General features: G+C 37.4%; 2 protein-coding genes across 2 annotated transcripts in view; one reads left to right on the forward strand and one right to left on the reverse strand.

Moving 5' to 3' along the window:
* The first annotated feature begins 2,284 nt into the window (after positions 1–2,284).
* Positions 2,285–19,942, forward strand: part of Utp6 (UTP6 small subunit processome component) — a 35,026-nt gene continuing 17,368 nt past the window's right edge. Inside the window, exons 1-8 of the mRNA XM_076869775.1 lie at positions 2,285–2,485; positions 3,797–3,881; positions 9,414–9,455; positions 9,692–9,784; positions 11,174–11,221; positions 11,654–11,717; positions 13,197–13,315; positions 18,325–18,402. Of these exons, the coding sequence (XP_076725890.1) occupies positions 2,394–2,485; positions 3,797–3,881; positions 9,414–9,455; positions 9,692–9,784; positions 11,174–11,221; positions 11,654–11,717; positions 13,197–13,315; positions 18,325–18,402 (621 nt within the window). The 5' untranslated portion in view covers positions 2,285–2,393. The remainder of the gene's footprint in view (positions 2,486–3,796; positions 3,882–9,413; positions 9,456–9,691; positions 9,785–11,173; positions 11,222–11,653; positions 11,718–13,196; positions 13,316–18,324; positions 18,403–19,942) is intronic.
* LOC143410157 (large ribosomal subunit protein eL37-like) lies at positions 14,264–14,628 on the reverse strand. The gene has a single exon (XM_076870870.2). The coding sequence runs from the start codon at positions 14,607–14,609 to the stop codon at positions 14,316–14,318; it is 294 nt and encodes a 97-aa protein (XP_076726985.1). The 5' UTR covers positions 14,610–14,628; the 3' UTR covers positions 14,264–14,315.

The raw sequence follows: 19,942 nt of genomic DNA on the forward strand, positions 1-19,942 counted from the left end.
ATGGTTTCCTCTGCTGTCTTGGGCTTTCTCTAGCAGGTGATTTTTATTTTATTTATTTATTTTTTTGAGTGCTGAGGATGGAACCCAGGTCCTTGAGCACACTAAGAACTCTCTACCACTGAGCTAGACCAGCAGCCCTTAGTGGGTACTTTTTACTTTTTCATGAGCTCCTTGTGTTGATATTTTAAAATATCTGTGTAATGTGATTAGGAGGGTTAATAAATAAAGAACTTAGAGCACATAGTAGCTAGGCATATAGTAAGCCCTTGAGAATTGTTAACTATTATTATGAGATGAAGAAGTGAAAAGGAAGTTTGCTATTTCCATTATAATTCTTAGAGCAATATAAACATAAAACCTAAATTTCAAATAAGGGAGGTGAGTATTTATAGTTAGGTTGGCTTAAAAATCATAGTTAGCCAAGTGCAGTGGCCCACACCTGTAATTTCAGTTACTCAAGAGGCTGAGGCAGGAGAATTGCAAGTTAAAGGCCAGTCTCCAAGAGTTAAGCCAGCCTGTCTCAAAAAAAAAAAATTAGGACTGGGGATGTATGTAGTTCAGTGCTAAGTTGCCCAATACCTTAAACAAAACAAAACATAGTTAACTTCTTAAGGTCGCTATCAAATTTGCCTTGAAATGAAATATTACAATTTGATAGAGCTTGCAATCTTCCTTGCACTTAAAGAAACTTTGTAAGTGCGTTTTCTTATTCTCATACATTTTTAATTTAGTAATTATTAAATGCTAGACATTGCTCTATCATTTCCAGCGAGGAAAATAGGGGGAAAATAATTTAACTTACTATGTAGTTTATCCCAACTCCTACTGTTAACACGGAACCCAGAGATTTTACTATTCCAAACACATTGCATCTTGGTCTTTTAAAATTTTTTTTTCTTTGTAATGGGGACTGCACCCAGGGATACTTTACTGGTGAGCTACCTCCCCATCCCTTTTTATTTTTTGACAAAGTCTCCCTAAATTGTCCAGGCCAGTCTTTTTTTTTTTTTAAATAAAGTTGTCAATAGACCTTTATTTTATTTATATGCAGCGCTGAGAATGGAACCCAATGCCTCACACATGTTAGGCAAGCTTTCTACCGTTGTGCTACAACTCCAGCCCTAAGCGCAGGGTTGAACTTGCAATCCTCCCCTCTCAGGGCCTCCCCAGTTGCTGGGATTACAGGTGTGAACCACCTATGGCTGGCTGCATCTTTGTTTTTCACCCATAATTCCTTTAATTTCCCTCAAATATTACAACTGAATTAAGAAACCATGAAGCCCAAGCCAACCTTTGTCTCATTTCTGAGACCAGGGGGTAAAATGTGAAATGAAAAAAAGGAAGGAAACTGGTTAATTGCTAAATCTATTCCCCTTTCATAATTCACAGAAGATCAAGGTACTAATGCGAATGTTGAAATAAACAGGTTTAGCAAGAATTCCTGCTTTTTTTTTTATCATCTTCCAGAACTTAAAAAGAATTAAGCCATGCAGTTATTATTATTATTATTATTATTATTATTAGGTTTAGTAATTACACCAACAATATGGCTTCCAAGCTGGGTTGCCTGATGGTTTTCTTAGAAATGCTAAATTGCTTGGGAGGTGGTGTAAGGAGGGTCTGTGTCTCAATACCAAAACCCCCTTTCCTAAAACAAATTATAGTGTCTGATCTACGCAGGGTCACGTGTTTTAAAAGATCGTGTCTACAGAGCTAAGATATTTAAATAAGACATTTCTTTCCTTTTTAATCACCCAGTCGGATTCTCAGTGGCACGTGAGAGCCCAGTGTAATAACTGTTATCACACTATTTTACAATCTAGCAGAAAGCTAGGACTCAGTCTTTTGGGTGGCGGGGTCAGCCTTAGCAGTCCCCTACGATTTTCATGACTGATTTTTTTTGAAATGCTTACGTTCTTTACATAATATCTTCCTCTATGAGCTTTTTTAAAAATTATTTTTCAGGACCTTGGTGTTGGGAAGTAAGGCCATGGGATGGGAGCACGTTAAAACCAGACAATATCCTGGACCCGCGGGGCCGTCGCCAGGTAAATCACCCAGACCCGGAGGCGCTTTTTTCCATCCCTGCGGGAGTCTGGCTGCGCGCGCATTGGGTCCCACCTCCAGCCTCGCCCCGCCCCTCCTCCGCTTGAGTCCTGCCCTAGACCGCGGGGTCTCTCGCTGCAATTCCACCGTAAGCCACAAGGGGGTGACAGCGGCCGCAAGAGCCGAAGGATCTTTTCTAACGGCGGAAGCGGAAGAGGCGGGACGTAGGAAGCACGTTTCGTCGGTACGTGCGGGCTTTAAGGTTGGGACTGGAAAGTAGAAGGTGGGCGCTTCCTGCGCCTGTTGCCTGCTGAGTTTTTCCTGCGGGGCCGTACGGTGCAGACCTCATGGCGGAGATAATCCAGGAACGCATAGAAGATCGAATCCCGGAATTGGAACAGCTGGAGCGCGTTGGACTGTTTAGTCGTGCGGAGATTAAGTACGCGGGGTGGGAATGGGAAGGGCTGGAGCGGGCTGAGGGGAGGTTGGGCGTGCGTGTGGCCCGGGCCGGGCTGGAGATGCTTTGGTTGTGTTTATTTTTCCTAACGTGGTATAAAACCCAGTGCCGGGCTTTGGGGATGACCAGAATTAAATTCTTATCCTTTACAAGGTGTTCCGTCGGTCCATTTTCCCACCGGATATACTGACAGCCCCTCATGGAGCAGGGTTTTGGGGATATAAAGGTGATAAACCGAAATCCCTATCCACCGGGAGCTAACAAGGCACTTTGGATGGTGGGAGAATTTCAGGCAAATGAAACATCTCGGTTACAGTTTAAATCGGTGTGCAGAATGTACTTCTGTAGAGATGTCAGCAGAGTGCTGCAAGAGCCCGGGAGTGGAAGACTTGGCCGAGGGGGATCATTTGATTTCGTTTCCTATGTACTCCCAATCCTAGCCACAGCGCCCGACACACAGATTTGGCATTCAATAATCTGTTAATCACTTTTAGTAGTTTTAGTGGTTTTCCGTGACTATTTCTTTGGTAGACAATGACTCTAGATGCAGTCATGTGATTGGGAGTCTAAAAGTATTTGTTAATGAAACAGAATATAGCACTGGGGACTCTTAGTGTTCAGTAAATGTTATTTTTTTACTAAACGTAAATATTCTGCACACCTTGCATTAAATTTTCCTAATATACACATGTTGTATATTTAGTCCTTAACTAAGGAACGGTGACTCTTCTCCCATAGATCCCTAATAGTAATAAGCCTTTTTAGATAGAGACAATACAGGTTTCTAAAAAAGTTTTACACGTTGAACATATAGGAATAAGAGGATTTTAGTATAGACATTTGATTATTATAAAAACCTAAGTGTGGAGGGCTAGGATGTAGCTTCTTGGCAGAATCCTTGCCTAGCATGTGTAAGCCCCTGGGTTTAATTCTGGTCTACAAGAAATAAACACCTAATAACCTTAATTTAGAGGAAAATAAGTCTTTATTAATACTATATGTAAACAGCATAAAACATTTAATATTAGTTTTGCTTGTAGGAATATCAAATACCCTGGCAATCAACTATGATGACTATCCTGAAAATTTTAAAATATATCCTAATCTTAGAAATACAGAAGTAATTGTGTAAGATATTATTTGCCTGTGAAAGAAAATTGTATATGGGAATTATGTTTTGGTTAATATGTGTCTTAAATATATCCAAGGTAATTAAAAAAAATTCTTTTAAACCTAAAATTACTTAAGTTTTATTTTTTTCAAGTGTTGCAGTTTAAATAATTTTCTCTTCAGGGCTATCATTAAGAAGGCTTCTGATCTAGAATACAAAATACAGCGAAGAGCCCTTTTTAAGGAAGACTTTATCAATTATATTCAAGTAAGTGAATAATTTCCTTATTTTTTAATCTCCTTACAAACTTTAAGTCAATTAGAGAATGGTGAGATTATCATTAGTTTTTTGCCCAAATTCCAGAATTGCAATTAGATTGATATTTTTGAACAGAATTAGAGGTGATTATTGGGAGTTGTATCATCTGCTGAGGCTTTAGTCCTCGAGAAACTGAACTTTTTTTTCCTCTCTTTTTCTTTCTATTGAGTTAGTAGATCAGAGAGACAATGTGTATCAGGATTTCAGCAAGAGATCTATCTCTTAGTAGGCAAGACGGGGATGTGAATGTGATAATAGTGGATAGCCAGAAAGTGTAAGTATGTCAATTTGTAAAGAAGTATGCGGCAAGATTCTTTTTTTTTTTTTTTTGGTACTTGGGATTGAACCTAGGGGCATTCTACCACTGATGCACATTGCCAGCCCTCTTTATTTTTTATTTTGAGACAGGAACTTCTTCCTTCCCTCCCTCCCTCCCTTTCTTTCTTGGTACCACGAATTGAACTCAGGGACACTTAACCACCTAGAGCTGTATCCCAGCCCTTTTTTATTTTTTATTTTGAGACAGGGTCTTCCTGAGATGCTGAGGCTGGCTTTGAACTTGTGATTCTCCTGCCTTAGCCTCCTGAGGTTTTGGGAATACAGGCATGTGCCACTGTGCCCAGTGATTACTTCCATTTTCTAAATAGGTAGAAAGTTTGAAGATAAGACATATAGGCCAAATCACTTTTTAGATGGGGGAGAATAGCTGATATGTCAGATGACAGAATCAGGATTAGAAAGAATAAATAAGACAAAAATGTTTATTTTGGTGTAATGGTGAACACCTGTGATCCCAGCAACTCAGGAGGCTGAGGCAGGAGGATCACAAGTTGAAGGCCAGCCTGGGAAATTCAGTGAGACCCTGCCTCAAAATAAAAAAAAAAAAAATGACAAAGAACTGGGGATGTAGCTCAGTGGTAGAGCACTCCTGGGTTCAATCCCCAGAACCACACACAAAAACGATGAAATGTTATAGGACTTAAAAATTTGAGATTGAAGGGCTGGGGTTGTGGCTCAGAGGAAGAGCGCTAGCCTAGCATGCATGAGGCACCACATAAAAATAAAATAAAGATATTGTGTCCACCTAAAATTAAAAAATAAATATTAAAAAAAATTGAGATTGATTACAAAAAAACAAATAGTTGAACAAATACTACATGATACTTTAGTTTTTGCCTGTGAAAGAAAATTGTATGTGGAATTATGTTTTGGTTAATATGTGTCTTAAATATTAGAGAATGTTGTTTTGTTTTGGAGTGGTCCTAGGGTTTGTAGTACATTGCTAATGCAGAATAAGCCATGGGGGCTGGGAATGTTGCCCAGTAGTAAGTGTATTTGTGTAGCATGCACACAAGGCCCTAGGTTTGATCACTAGTAGTGTCCCCCCAAAAAGTCAAGAGCATATTGTATCAACTCTATAACCGAACAAGATTGACAAAAATAGTGTGCTGGGTAAAATTGCAAAGGACATTGGCAAGTAGGCACTGAAAACATGTTGACTTGAAAGATAATGTGTTGTGCTAATCAATCCATATCTGTAGTATTGTATTAGGCTCAAGACTACATTTTTAAAATTATTTTATATTTTAAAAATATTTTTAGCTTTAGGTGGACACAATATTTTTAAATTTTATTTTTATGTGGTGCTGAGGATTGAACCTAGTGCCTCATGCATGCCAGGCGAGCGCGCTACTACTTGAGCCATACCCCCAGCCTCAAAACTACATTTTAAGAAGGACTCTTACAGAGATTGGTTCAAAGGCAACAAATTGGGAAACCTTGTTATTGGAGCAGTCATTGAAAGCACTAGAGATGCTTAAGGAGATGTGTGACAAATGATCTCACTCTTTAAATACTTGAGTTACCTGTGGATTAGTTGGATTAGTTTCAGAGAGTATAACTGAAATAAACACATTAAAAAGTATACACACATACATATACACCTACCTGCACATTCTTTTATATATATATTTTCTTGCCTGTACACAGTTGTATAAATTTGTGACATTTATTTGTTTTATTTTTTGGTATTGGGGATTGAACCCAGCAATGCTGTACCACTGAGCTACATTCCCCCCCTTTTTAAAAAATTTCTAATTGTAGATGGATACAATACCTTTATTTATTTTTATATTTATTTTATTTTTATTTATTTATTTTTATGAGGATTGAACCCAGTGTCTCACACATGCTAGGCAAACACTCTACCACGGAACCACAAATGCATCCCTTACACCTTTTATTTTTTGAGACAGGGTCTTGCTGTGTTGCTTAGGGTCTCCCTAAATTGCTGAGTTTGGCCTTGAACTTGTAATCCTCCTGCTTTAGCCTCCCAAGTGACTGGGATTACAGGCATGCACCATTGTGGCTGGTACAAATGGCATTTTTATTTTATTTATTTATTTATTTATTTTTAAATTTTTAATATTTATTTTAGTTTTCGGCGGACATAACATTTTTGTTTGTGTGTGGTGCTGAGGATTGAACCCGGGCCTCACACATGCCAGGCGAGTGCACTACCGCTTGAGTCACATTCCCCAGCCCACAAATGGCATTTTTAAATCAATGAAGTTTAAGTTTCAGTTAGATCCTGTCTTCACATACCTGAAAATAAATTCCTGATGAATTGAAAGTTTTTTTTTTCAAAGAGAGAGAGAAGTTTTTTAAATATTTATTTATTTATTTATTTTTCAACGGACACATCTTTATTTGTATGTGGTGCTGAGGATAGAACCCAGATCCGTGCACATGCCAGGCGAGCGTGCTACCACTTGAGCTACATCCTCAGCCCAAAATGAAAGTTTTAATGTGGGAGAAAACTTTTAAGTATTTTACAAAATCTATGAAAGAATGAGTTCAGGTAGGGAAAGATAAAATAGAGGAGACTATGAAACCCACAACTCATTTTGAGAGGAGATGTTAAAAACAATGAAATAGTTTATGCAAAAAAAATACCACAATTAATGTGAAAAGGTAAGCCACAAAGTGGGAAAAAATATTCATAAGACATATAGTAAGAATGACATATGCACATGTGAATAACTACAAATCAAGAAGAAAGTAACATGGGTTGGGGCTGTGGCTCAGTGGTAGAGCACTCGCCTAGCATGTGTGAGGTGCTGGGTTTTGATCCTCAACACCACATAAAAATAAATAAATAGAATAAAGGTATTATGTCCAACTACAACTAAAGAAAAAAAAGAGAAAGTAACAAAGGACCACAAAGAAAAGTGGGCAGATCTTGTTAACATGCAATTCCCAAAGAGAGAACATCATTTCATAGTTAAACTTAGGAAACACTGCAAGCCTCAATGCAAGTAATCAGGTAAATAAATTAAGACCAGGGCATAGTCTGCCTTATGTTCATCACAATAGTAAACATTTTAAAAATAACTGGTACAATCCCTTTTGAATGCAGGTTTTAATGATCCATAAAATTGAAATGCATATATACCTGTGATCCAGCAATTTCATTTATTCATTTATAGAGTAAATATTGAGGGCCTGCTATGTACATGGCACTGATCCAGTCCAGTTGTGTACAGGGAATCAGTTTAAATGGAGAAAAGTCATTGCCTCATGATTGCATGTTAGTGTTGGTAGATAGTGTATACTCTGGAGAAAATTTCCTGTATTCATAAGAAGATATGTACAAGAATATAAATAGCAGCTTTTTGTAATAGAGAAAAATTAGAAACAGATTATGGAACAGCAAGAAAAAAGGCAAATTCCATATTGAACATGGAATATTATATAACATGACCTTGAATTTTGGGTTTGTACAAGGATATACCTGAAGTCATTTTGAGGTCAGGTCTCAGTGGTAGACAGCTTGGCTAACATGTACAAGGCCCTGGATTCTATCTTCACCACATGTTCATGAGCACACACACATAAGTCACGTTGAAAAAAAATATGGAGTGATGAATGTAGTGTGATATCATTTATAGACAATTAAAGCATTATAGCTGGGTGCCATGGCACACGCCTGTAATCTCAGTGATTTGGGAGACTGAGGCAAGAGAATGACAAGTTTGAGACCAGCTTGAGCAATTTAGCAAGACTGTCTTAAAATAAAAATGGCTGGGAAATACATTATTGGTAAAATGCCTCCAAGTTCAGTTCCTAGTATTCAAAAAAAAAAAAAAAAAGCATTATAATGAAGTTCAGGATCATTCTTGGAAATGATAAACTCAGGATGGTTGCTAGTACTGGAGAGTGAGAATGGAATCAAAGATTAGCACATAAGGGGCATTATGTTTATTTGAAATGTTCTATTTCTTTTTTAGTACTGGGGATTGAACCCAGGGACCCTTTACTTTACCCCTGAGCCACATCCCCAGCCCTTTTGATTTTTTATTTTGAGATAGGGTCTTACTAAGTTGCTTATGGCCTTGCTAAATTGCTGAGACTGGCTTTATTTTATTTTTTTAAAGAGAGAGGGAGAGAGAATTTTTAATATTTATTTTTTAGTTTTTGGCGGACACAACATCTTTGTTTGTATGTGGTGTTGAGGATCCAACCCGGGCTGCACGCATGCCAGGCGAGCGCGCTACCGCTTGAGCCACATCCCCAGCCTGAGACTGGCTTTAAACTTGTGATCCTCCTTCCTCAGCCTCCTGAGCTGTTGGGATTATAGGCGTGCACCACTATTCCCAGTTGAAACATTTTATTTTTGAAGAGTACTTGAAGCAAATATAGGCTTTGGTGTTACTGTGTGATAGTTGCATGGGAGTTTTTGTGTTTGAAATATTTTTCTCAAAGTTTTTTTTTTCCCCCTCTTTTGGAATTTGAATATAGTGTCTCACTCAAGCTTGGCAAGTGTTCTACCACTGAGCTATAATCTTAGCTCCAGGTAAAACAGTTTTTAAATGAACTTGCAATCTTGTGAGATTCTCAGCTTTCTGTCTGCAGTATTTTTCCAGTTGTGGCTTAGAGAGTGATTATATAGTAGTGCTTTTCTGAGATCTTTGGGATTTGTAAGTGGTATTTTAGAGGTGGTGGTTGGAGAAGCCCATTAGGCTTGTCACACCTGTTTCAGCTAGTACAACCTCTTTATCTGCTTTACTTATGTGTCAGCTCAGACTTACAAGTGTTTTTTTTTTTTTTGGAAGTATTGGGAATTTGCCCAGAGGTGCTAAATGGGCTACATTCCCCAGCTTTTTTAATTTTTTAAATTTTGAGACAGTGTCTCACTAAGTTGGTCTCGAACTTGTGATCCTCCCTGTCTCAGCCTCCCAAGAAATTGGGATTACAGGTGTATACCATCACACCCATGAAGAATTCATTTTAATAAAGTTAAATGAATTTTCAGTGAATTATAGTCATTTTATTACAAGTTATTTTCATTGATAGCAAAATTTTTCTATTTTACATTTTCGTATTTCTTTGATATTTTATCTTTCATAATTTTAATGTATTTCCTATATTTAAAAGGTTATAATTTTTTTCTCCTTTTTTTGTGTATGTTTTCTTTCCCAGTATGAAATTAATCTTTTGGAATTGATCCAGAGAAGAAGAACAGTAAGTTGATGATTTTTTTGAAATTGGAAAAAATACAGAATTAAGTAGTGTGGCTGCTTAGCTAGAGCTTATGTTTGGGCGACAGGTAATGTTGATAAAATTGTTTAATGTGCCTGGATTAAACTGGATATTTGTAATTATTTGCTGTCTTCACTAATACTGTTAAATGCTCAAGTAGTAATACTACTTTGTAAATGTAAGTAAACTGAGGCTTTGTTTCTTATGTCCCCTTTCAGCGCATTAAATATTCATTTAAGAAGGATGAGATTGAGCATTCTATTGTTCACCGGATACAAGGTGTCTTCCGACGTGCTTCAGCAAAGTGGAAAGTATGTGATAAATGCATCCTTGACTCTAAGAGCTTTGAAGATGTGTATTATACCTAACTGAGTTGAATATTCCAATGCATTGTTCTCCAGTCTTTACTTAGGTGTCCTTTTTTGTGGGGGAGGTACCAGGGATTGAACCCAGGGGCACTTGGCCACTGAGCCACATCCCCAGCCCTGTTTTGTATTTGATTTAGAGACAGGGTCTTGCTTTTTGCTAAGGCTGACTTTGAACTTGCCATCCTCCTGTCTCAGCCTCCTGAGCCACTGGGATTACAGGTGTGTGCAACTGTGCCCAACTTAACTTGAGTGTCTTAATATTTATTTTAATGATGGTATTATCACTATTATTATTACTATTATTATTTTGTGGTGCTGAGGATTGAACCCAGGGCCTGGTACTTGTGAGGCAAGCACTATCCAACTGAGCTATATCCCCAACCCTCTAATGATGGTATTACTGATGGAAGCATTTTCAGCTGGGTGCACTGGTACATGCCTATAATCCCAGTGACTCGGAGTCTAAGACAGGAGGATCACGAGTTCAAAGGCCAGCCTCAGCAATGTAGTGAGGCCCTAAGCAACTCAGCGAGACCCTGTCTCAAAACATAAAAAAGAGCTGGGGACGTGACTCAGTGGTTAAGCACCTCTGGGTTCAATTCCTGGTACCAAAAATAGGGAAAGAAATTGATCTCTGAAACCTTTTTTTGATACTGGGGATTGAACCCAGGGTCACTTTAAGCTGCATCCTTAACCCATTTTATTGTTTATTTTGAGACAGGGTTTTACTAAGTTGCTGAGAGTAGCCTCAAACTTGTGGTCCCATCTCTACCTCCTGAGTTGCTGGGGTTATAGGTGTGTGCAACTGTGACGGTCTTTATACCTTCTTGTTTTTCTTTGAGGAAGGTGCTAAAAACAGTGTTATTTGATACATTAAAAATGATAAAATTACCTGGGTGATGTTTGGATGTATTTCTTAAGTGAAGAGCATGGAAGACGTGGAGGTGGGAGATAAATGATTAGGTGCTGGCTGGAGTTCAGTAACTTGATATTCTTCGAGTTCGTCCTGGGAATGGCCATGTTTCATTGGAAGTACTTTGGATTCCTGGGAATGATAAACTTTGTATTTCTATATTTGAGGCCATTTCAGAACTGCATTGAACAAATTGGATGGACAACTTGTTTTGTTTTGGAGCATGATGGGTGGAAGGGGAGAATCTCACTCAATTATGGTTAAGAAATCCAAGACCTCAGTGAAGGAAGATTCAAGGACTGAAGAATGTGCTTAATACATTGGATCTTCTGAAATTCCTGTTTCCAATAAAGTTAATTATTGCAAAAATGTATTATATATAAAGATCAAGGCAGCTTACTGCATTGCTTTTCTTGTAGGATGATGTTCAACTTTGGCTGTCCTATGTCGTGTTTTGTAAGAAATGGGTGAGTAAAGCAGTCTTGCTCCTCTTTTTACTTTCTATTTGTCTACCTTTTAAACTTCTTACTTATTACTGAGCTCCATATTTTCCCCAAAGGTGTAGGATTAACGAATGGGAAAAGAACCCCAGAAGGCTGAAGCTGTACTTCATTGTAACTCTTGTATATCTGAATGCCTATTTAATTTGCTTCCACATCAGTTGAAAAAAATAATTTTTGTGCATATTCACAAAAACCTTAAAACATTATAAATTTAGAATGTGTATGTTTAGTAGTTCAAGAAGAAAATGAATGTGTCTTTACTTATTGATATGTCCCTAGCAAGATCTTGCCCTATTAAATTTATAGTTGGTAAGGGCTCAGCAGATACTGTTTATAGATTAATAGTGATGATATCTCTGTGCAGGAAATAGAAAAAATTTCTTCCTCTTTTTACAGGCTACCAAAGCTCAACTTAGCAAGGTATTCTCTGCCATGTTGGCTATTCATTCAAATAAGCCAGGTATGGTGAAGTCCTTCTCGTGTTCTTTTTCTCTATTTTATTTAGACTAAAGTCATTTTGGAACTTATTGTGCTTGGTGAACTTGAGAGAAATTATCTTGAGGACTTAAGCTTATTAGGCAATTGGCTGCAGCAGTTTTTATTCCTGAAGCTGCCTCTTAGTTTATCTCTGGCTACTGTGTACTGATAGTTACTCTACCAGGTGTTCTATCTGTGGACAAGAAGGATTATGTTTCTTTTTAGTTGATGGAAAATAAAATCTGTACAATCCTTTGAGGGACATTTAATTTGGAGGCAGTGAAATATGAGGGATTTCAGTTTAAAGGGGAAAATATTAACACAGATTTTAGAATGTTGACTGGCACAGAGTAGGTACTCATGTTTTATAAGAGAAAGACTTTTCTTGTGAGTAAGGAGTGGATGGTGTGTTATTCTGTACTGGAGGTGCTCCAGTACCAGTTCTCAGGGTATTAGGCTCAAGCAGACATTTTGTACTGCACAATAGGCTACATTTGTCACCTGCTTGCTCAGAGACAGAAGACAACTTGTGGCATTTTTTTTCAGCAAAGTGCTCTTATCAGTTTGGAGGGCAGTCTCTGGTCCCCAAAGTGAGAGTTCATTTGTAAGGTGACGAGACCACAGGAGTGGGTAGAAGAACTTTCTAAGTGGAAGTACTAATGATGAGATCCCAGGACGGTCCATGCTCAATTTCAGGAGTCACATGCTCAAGAAATCTCAAAGCAATAGCTCGCCGCCATTTGTGGCCTTCCGACAAAGTCCATATGGATAGCAACCATGGGTCATTTTTTATCAGGAGCAGCCTTGCTTGGTATGATGGTTAACCTTTATTGAATCTGTAAGGAAATAGTTGGAGTAGTAACTTGGGGTTAATTTCCCATGAAGAAAAACAACAAAAATTTTTTTTCAAAAATTATGTTCTATTCTAAATGTAGAGAAGAGTACAAAATATATTAATTTGTTGATTCTAAAATACAAACTTTTTCCCAACTTTTAATACCTTTAAAATTTGTCACTTACAACAATCGTACCTTTAGAGCTGATTAAATATGGTCATAGGCCCTTATGTATCCCACATCCAGGATGAATATATTAGCATTTACCTCTTTGCTTAGAAGACTTTTTCTAGTTTTGTTTATATATTTATTTTTGCGGTACTTGGGATTGAACTCGAGCACGCTACCATTGAGCTATATATTTCCAGTTCTTTTTATTTTCTATTTTGAGACAAACTCTTGCAAGGATTACTGGCATGTGCCACTCTGTCTGGCTATTCTTTCTAACTTTAGAAAGAACAACAAAACTTTGCCGTTAGAAATTCCCTCTGTCTTTGCCTTTTCCTTTTTGTTAAGATTAAAAAAAATTTTTTTTTCATTTGAGTATTCAGTTTGGTGCACTCGTAGTGTCTTACCTAACTTGATTAATTTACTGAAATGGAAGTCTGGTGTTTTATCATTTATAGCTTTGTGGATTATGGCGGCCAAATGGGAAATGGAAGATCGCTTATCTTCTGAAAGTGCCAGGCAACTGTTTCTTCGGGCTCTGCGCTTTCATCCAGAGTGTCCAAAACTCTATCAAGAAGTAAGTGTGGGGTTGGGGATGTGGCTCAAGTGGTAGCGCGTTTGCCTAGCATGCGTGAGGCACTGGGATCGATTCTCAGCACCACATTAAAAATAAATAAATAAATAAATAAATAAAGATATTATGTCCACCCAAAACTAAAAAAAGTAAATATTAAAAAAAAAAAAGTGTGTGTGCACATAGAGTGAGAGTGATGTCTCAACATGACTGATTGAGGGCAAATACTATTTAAAAAATGGCACATTGTCTGTTTCATTTTCCCTATTGTTGAGCATTTAGATTGTTCCAGTATTTGCTCTTCACCTTTGTATGTGAAAATACAAAGATTTTTTTTCCTTATAATTTTTTTTTTTTTTTGTACCAGGGGTTGAACCCAGGGATGCTTAAGCACTGAGCCACATCCCTATCTCTTTTTGTATTTTATTTAGAGACAGGGTCTCACTGAGTTGTCCGGGGCCTCCATAAATTACAAAGGCTGGCTTTGAACTCATGATCCTCCTGCCTCAGCCTTCCTAGCTGCTGAGATTACAGGCATGTGCCCCTGTGCCCGTTATTTCCTTATGATTTATTCCTAGAAGCAGAATTACTGACTTAAAAGGTTAAACATAATAATTAAAAAAAACCCCTTCATTTGTAATGTCTTATAAAATTTCTTTTTTTTTTTTTTAAAGAGAGAATTTTAATGCTTATTTTTTAGTTTTCGGCGGACATAACATCTTTGTTTGTATGTGGTGCTGAGGATCGAACCCAGGCTGCATGCATGCCAGGCAAGTGTGCTACCGCTTGAGCCACATCCCAGCCCATATCTTATAAAATTTCAAGGACTGGCGATGTGGCTCAAGCGGTAACGTGCTCACCCAGCATGCGCTTGGCACTGGGTTCGATCCTCAGCACCATATAAAAAAAATAAAAAATTAAAATGTTGTGTCCACTGAAAAATAATTTTTTTTTTTTTTTTTAAAAACCAGTACATTTATTGAGTGGCTAATTGTTGGAACTCTCAAGATGAACTGGAGGCTGAAACAGCTGCCCTCTTGGGTTTAGGAGTTGTTCCTTCACGGAATCCATGCCTGAAAATGCGGTATACAATTTTTAGGTGCCTCATTCTACCAGTCCTGGTGGTATTTCGTCTTTTAGCCTTGTCACTCCAGTTATACTTTCTCTTGCGCTTGGCAGGATAGCCACATTTGCCACAGGTCGACTTCTGAAGGTGGTAGGCCTTAGAGCCACAGTGGCGGCACAATGTGTGCGTCTTATTACATTGCTTCCCGAAGGATGACGTTCCCTTCGTCATCTCGCGTCGGCCGCCGAATCCGAAAAATAAATATTTAAAAAAAAAAAAAGTAAAATAAAATTTCGAGTATTCAAAAATTGGCACAAATTTTTTAGTAGATGTTAATCATGCATTAATTTATCTTCATAGACCTATAATGATACCATGACTTTTATAGAGTTTGATATTACATTTGTCATTGATTTTTTTTTTTTTTTTTTTTTGGTAGTACTAGAGATTGAACCCAGCAGTGCTTTACCACTGACCTTTTGTGGTTTTTATTTTGAGATAGGGCTTTGAATTTGCTGATTGAAGTGGACCTCAAACTTAGCATTCTCCTGCTTTATCCTCCCAAGTTGCTGGGATTATAGGCATGCATCAGTTTACCATTAATTTTGTTTTTTTGTGTGTGTGCTGGGGATTGAACCCAGGGTCTTGTGCATGCGAGGCAAGCACTCTACCAACTGAGCTACATCCCCAGCCCATTACCATTAATTTTATTTTGAAATTATTCTGGTTCACTAGAAGACACAAAGGTAATACAATAATGTACTGTGTACCCTTCAACCTAATTCCTCCCAGTAGTTACATTTTATAAAACTGTAGTACAACACCAAAACTAGGAAATTTGTCCTTTATCATTTTTTCATTTTGTTGATTTGTTTAATTCAGTTTTACTTATTGTTTTGTTTTTAAAATTTCACTTAGGGTATTCTATCTCCTGTTTGATAAGACCGAGGAACCACATCAGACAGTGTTAGAATTTTTGCTTTATGTACCAAACAACTTAAATATTTGTGATGCTGGGGATTGAAACTGTGACCTTGCACATGCTAGGCAAGCATTTTACCATTGAGCCACGTCCCCATTGCGTAACCCATATTTTTACTCTTTCCATTTTTCTGTCTTCCTAATGTTCCAGAATCCTTTTTAAGCAATAATTTCTTCTATTTTGAGAGCTTTATGTTTTTTTATGATGGGTCTTTTAACACAAATTCTTAGTTTCACTTTATCTGAGAATGTCTTTTGATCTCTTTTGCTTTTTTTTGTGTGTTTGTAGTGGGGATTGAACCCAGAGGCATTCTATCACTGAGTCCTATCCCCAGCCCTTTTTATTTTTTTATGTTGAGACTGAGTCTTGCTAAATTACCAAGGCTGGCCTCTAGTTTTATAATTCTTCTGCTTCTGCCTCCAAAGTATGTATCATTGTGTGCCCTAATTTTCCCTTATTTCCCCTTTGGCATTGGGCACTGAACCTAGAGGCACTTTACTACTGAATTATGCTATACTCCAGTATAGCCTTTAAAATTTATTTTGAGACAGACAGAATCTTACTAAATTGCTTAGGGCCTTGCTAGGTTGCTAAGGCTGACTTTGAACTTTTATTCCTCCTGTCTCAGCCTCCCTAATTGCTGGGATTTTGGGTGTTCTCTACCATGCCTGGCTCTTTTTCCTTCTTCTTTTTTTTTTTTTTTTTTTGGTACCAGGGTTTATACTCGGACATGATCAAGCACTGAGCCACATCCCAGCCCTTTTTTACATTTTATTTAGAGACAGGGTTCTTGCTGAGTTGCTTAGAGCCTTGCTGAATTGCTGAGGCTGGCTGTGAACTCACAATCCTCTTGCCTCAGCCTACTGAGCTGCTAGGATTACAGACATGTACCACTTTACCCAGCTCCCTTCTTTTTTGAATTATATTTTTGCCAGATATTTCTGGGGTAACACATCTTTTCTTGTAGCATTTGAAAATATTGTGTCACTACTTCCTTTTGGCCTCCTTGTTTTCTGATGAGAAATCTGCCAGCAACTCTAGGATATTTAAGTTTTGTTTAGTAGACCTCTTCTGACACTGTTCTGCTTTTTTTACTGTTAGATGAAAACAGTTTGAATTGTTTTTCTCTTTTAGGTAGGATGTCATATCTCTCACTGCTTTCAAGTTTTTTTGTCATTATTTTTCATAGGTTTGATTATGGTGGGTTTTATCATGATTTATTTGGGTTCACCAATGGTTCTGTCAGCTTCTTGAATCTATAGGTTTATGTTTTTTGCTGAATTTGGAAAATCATGAGGCACTTTTTTCTTTTTCTTATTTGGTGCTGGGGATTGAACACAGGACTCTGTAAAATTATAACTGATGTTGTGGGCTACTGTGCTGCCAGGCAAGTGCTCAACCACTGAGCTAAACCCCCAGCACCAAGTCGTAATTTTTTAAGAAAAATTTTCAGCTTTTCTCCTTTTTCTTTCCTCTGCAACTCCAATGACACATTCGGGATCATTTATCATTGTCTCACCGGTTTCTGAGGCCCTGTTCATTGTTTTCAACCTGTTTTCTCTGTTGTTCAGATGGGGTAATTTTTATAGTTATTTTCAGGATCACTGGTTCTTTCCTCTGTTTTGTTCATGTTGCTTTTGAGTCCATTCACTGAGTTATTAGTTTCAGTTCTCAAATTTCTATTTGGTTCTTCTTTATGTTTTCTGTTTGCTGATACTTACTATTGTTTCATTTGTTTCAAATGTATTTATAATTGCTCATTAAAGCATTTTTTACTGATTTTAAATCCTTGTTGGATAATTCTAACATATGTCATCTCTGTTGTTGGTGTCTTTGGATTATCTTCATTCAAGTTGTGATATTCCTGGTTCTTTATATATATATACACACACATACACATACACACACACACACACACACACACATACACATATGTTTATTTGATTTATTTATTTAAATGTGGTTCTGAGGATTGAAACCAGTGCCTCACACATGCAAGGCAAACACCCTACCAATTGATCTACAACCCTAGCCCCCTTCCTGCTTTTTTTTTTTAATATTTTTTAAATTGTAGACAGACACAATACCTTTATTTTATTTATCTATTTTTATGTGGTGCTGAGGATTGATCCTAGTGCTTCACGCATGTGAGGGGAACGCTCTACCACTGAGCCACAACCCCAGCCCCTCCTGGTTCTTTTTATGATTGATTTTAGGCCTTTTGGTTATTTTATGAGACTCTGGGAGTTAAATTTTCTGGCTAGTAGAACTTTTTTCTTCTTCTTGGTACTAGAAATTGAACCCTGGGGCACTTAACCACTGGGCTATATCCCCAGACCTTTTCAATTTTATTTAGAGACAGGGAGGGTCTCACTGAGTTGCTTAGCACCTTGCTTTTTTTGCTGAAGCTGGCTTTGAACTTGTGATCCGCCTATCTCAGCCTCCTGAGCAGCTGGGATTACAGGCATGTGCCACTGCTCCCGGATAGTAGAACTCTTTTGATACTGTTCTGCCTATTTACTGCTAAATAGAGGAGAGGAAGACTGAAGAGGATAGAAGTCCAAATTCCCTACTTGGCCTCTGTTGACACTTTTCATATACATGGATGAAATCATAAGTAAAATTACTCACAGAAACCTTCAATATTAAGTATTAAGTTTGTTGCTTCTTTTGACAATGTAGGGCTAGACTTTATGGTTTATTTAATTGTGAAGTGATAATCAAGGATATAAAAGCATTTTTAAAGTTTTTGATTCATACCTCTAGATTGCTTTTAGAATAGCATAAAATAATATTTTCACCTTACCTTGTCGATGTTAGCTAGTTTGTTAACAAAGGAAAATATAATACTCCTCCTAGATTTTCCCACATCTGAAAATTATGTATAAAAACAAGGTGTATTATATATCTTGAATTTAAGAAAGTATCTTTAAAGATTTTCAGGCCATTATTTCTCTTCTGTAGTACTTCAGGATGGAACTGATGCATGCTGAGAAACTGAGGAAGGAAAAACAAGAATTTGAAAAGGCTGACATGGATATGGTGAGATCCTATTGTATTGTCACTGAGTCTGCTTAAGAGATAGATCACTTAATATATTTTTCTTTCTAATTTAATGTTACTATATTTTAAAACTTGAAGATGAATGAAAAGTTGGTTTAATTAAATGGGGTTAGTAATAAAAGAAATAAGATTTTCTGCTTTAAAGATAGATATTTAGGGGCTGGGATTGTGGCTCAGCCGTAGAGTACTTGCCTAGCACGGGCGGGACCCGGGTTCGATCCTCAGCACCACATAAAATAAATAAATAAAGGCATTGTTTTGTGTAAAAATAAAATAAAAATAAAGATAGATATTTAGAGTAATTGAAGTTATAACTGATGTTATGGTTAAATGCTGTTCTTTAATGCTGTATGATTTTAGTAAGTGGTATATTAATGGGTTCAAGACGCCTGAGAAAGATTGTGGAATGCAAGGTTTCTAGTTTCTTTTTTCTTTTTTTTATGATAGGTACTGGGGATTGAATTCAGGACTGTACTACCACTCAGTGTACTACCACTTCTTAATTTTTATATTGATCCAAGGTCTAGCCAAGTTGCAGAGGCCAGCCTTGAACTTGCAGTCTTCCTGTCTCAACCTCCTGAGTAGCTGGGAATACAGTCATGTGTCACCATACCTACTTCTTTTTTTTTTTTTTGCATTACAATTCTTAATACACATATATACCACAATTTTTCATATCTCTGTTTGTATATAAGGTATGTTGACACCAAATTCAAATCTCTACATGTATTTTGTATAATGATGACTATCACATTCCACCATCCTTGCTAATCCCCTTCCCCCTCCCTTTCCCTCCCGAGCCTCTTCCCTATCTAGAAATAATCTTCCCATGTTCTCCCTCCCTATCCCACTTTGAGTCACCCCCCTTATATCAGAGAAAATATTCGGCATTTGTTTTTTTGGGATTGGCTAACTTCAGTTAGCATTATCTTCTGTAACACCATCCATTTACCTGCAAATGCCATGATTTTGTTCTTTTTTAGTGCTGCATAATATTCCATTATGTATAAATGCCACTTTTTTTTTTTTTAATCCATTCATCCACTGAAGGACACTTAGGTTGGCTCCACAGTTAGCTATTGTGAATTGTGCTGCTATAAACATTGACGTGGCTGTGTCTCTGTAGTATGCTGTTTTTAGGTCCTTTGAGTATAGTTGGGTCAAAAGGTGGTTCCATTCCCAGATTTCCAAGGAATCTCCATACTGCTTTCCAAATTGGCTGCACCAGTTTGCAGTCCCACCAGCAATATATGAGTTTACCTTTTTCCCCACATCCTTGTCAACACTTGTTGTTTGTCTTCATAATAGCTGCCATTTCTGACTGGAGTGAGATGGTATCTTAGAGTAGTTTTGATTTGCATTTCTCTGTGCTAGAGATGATGAGCATTTTTTCATATATTTATTGTGATTGTGATTGTATATCAAATACAGTCGTGTGCCATCACGCCTACTTCTTCTTCTTTGTTTTTGCATTACAATTCTTAATATACATATATACCACCTCTTAGAAGTGTCTGTC

Source organism: Callospermophilus lateralis, chromosome 11, assembly GCF_048772815.1.
Source record: "Callospermophilus lateralis isolate mCalLat2 chromosome 11, mCalLat2.hap1, whole genome shotgun sequence".
Classification (NCBI taxonomy): Eukaryota; Metazoa; Chordata; class Mammalia; order Rodentia; family Sciuridae; genus Callospermophilus; species Callospermophilus lateralis.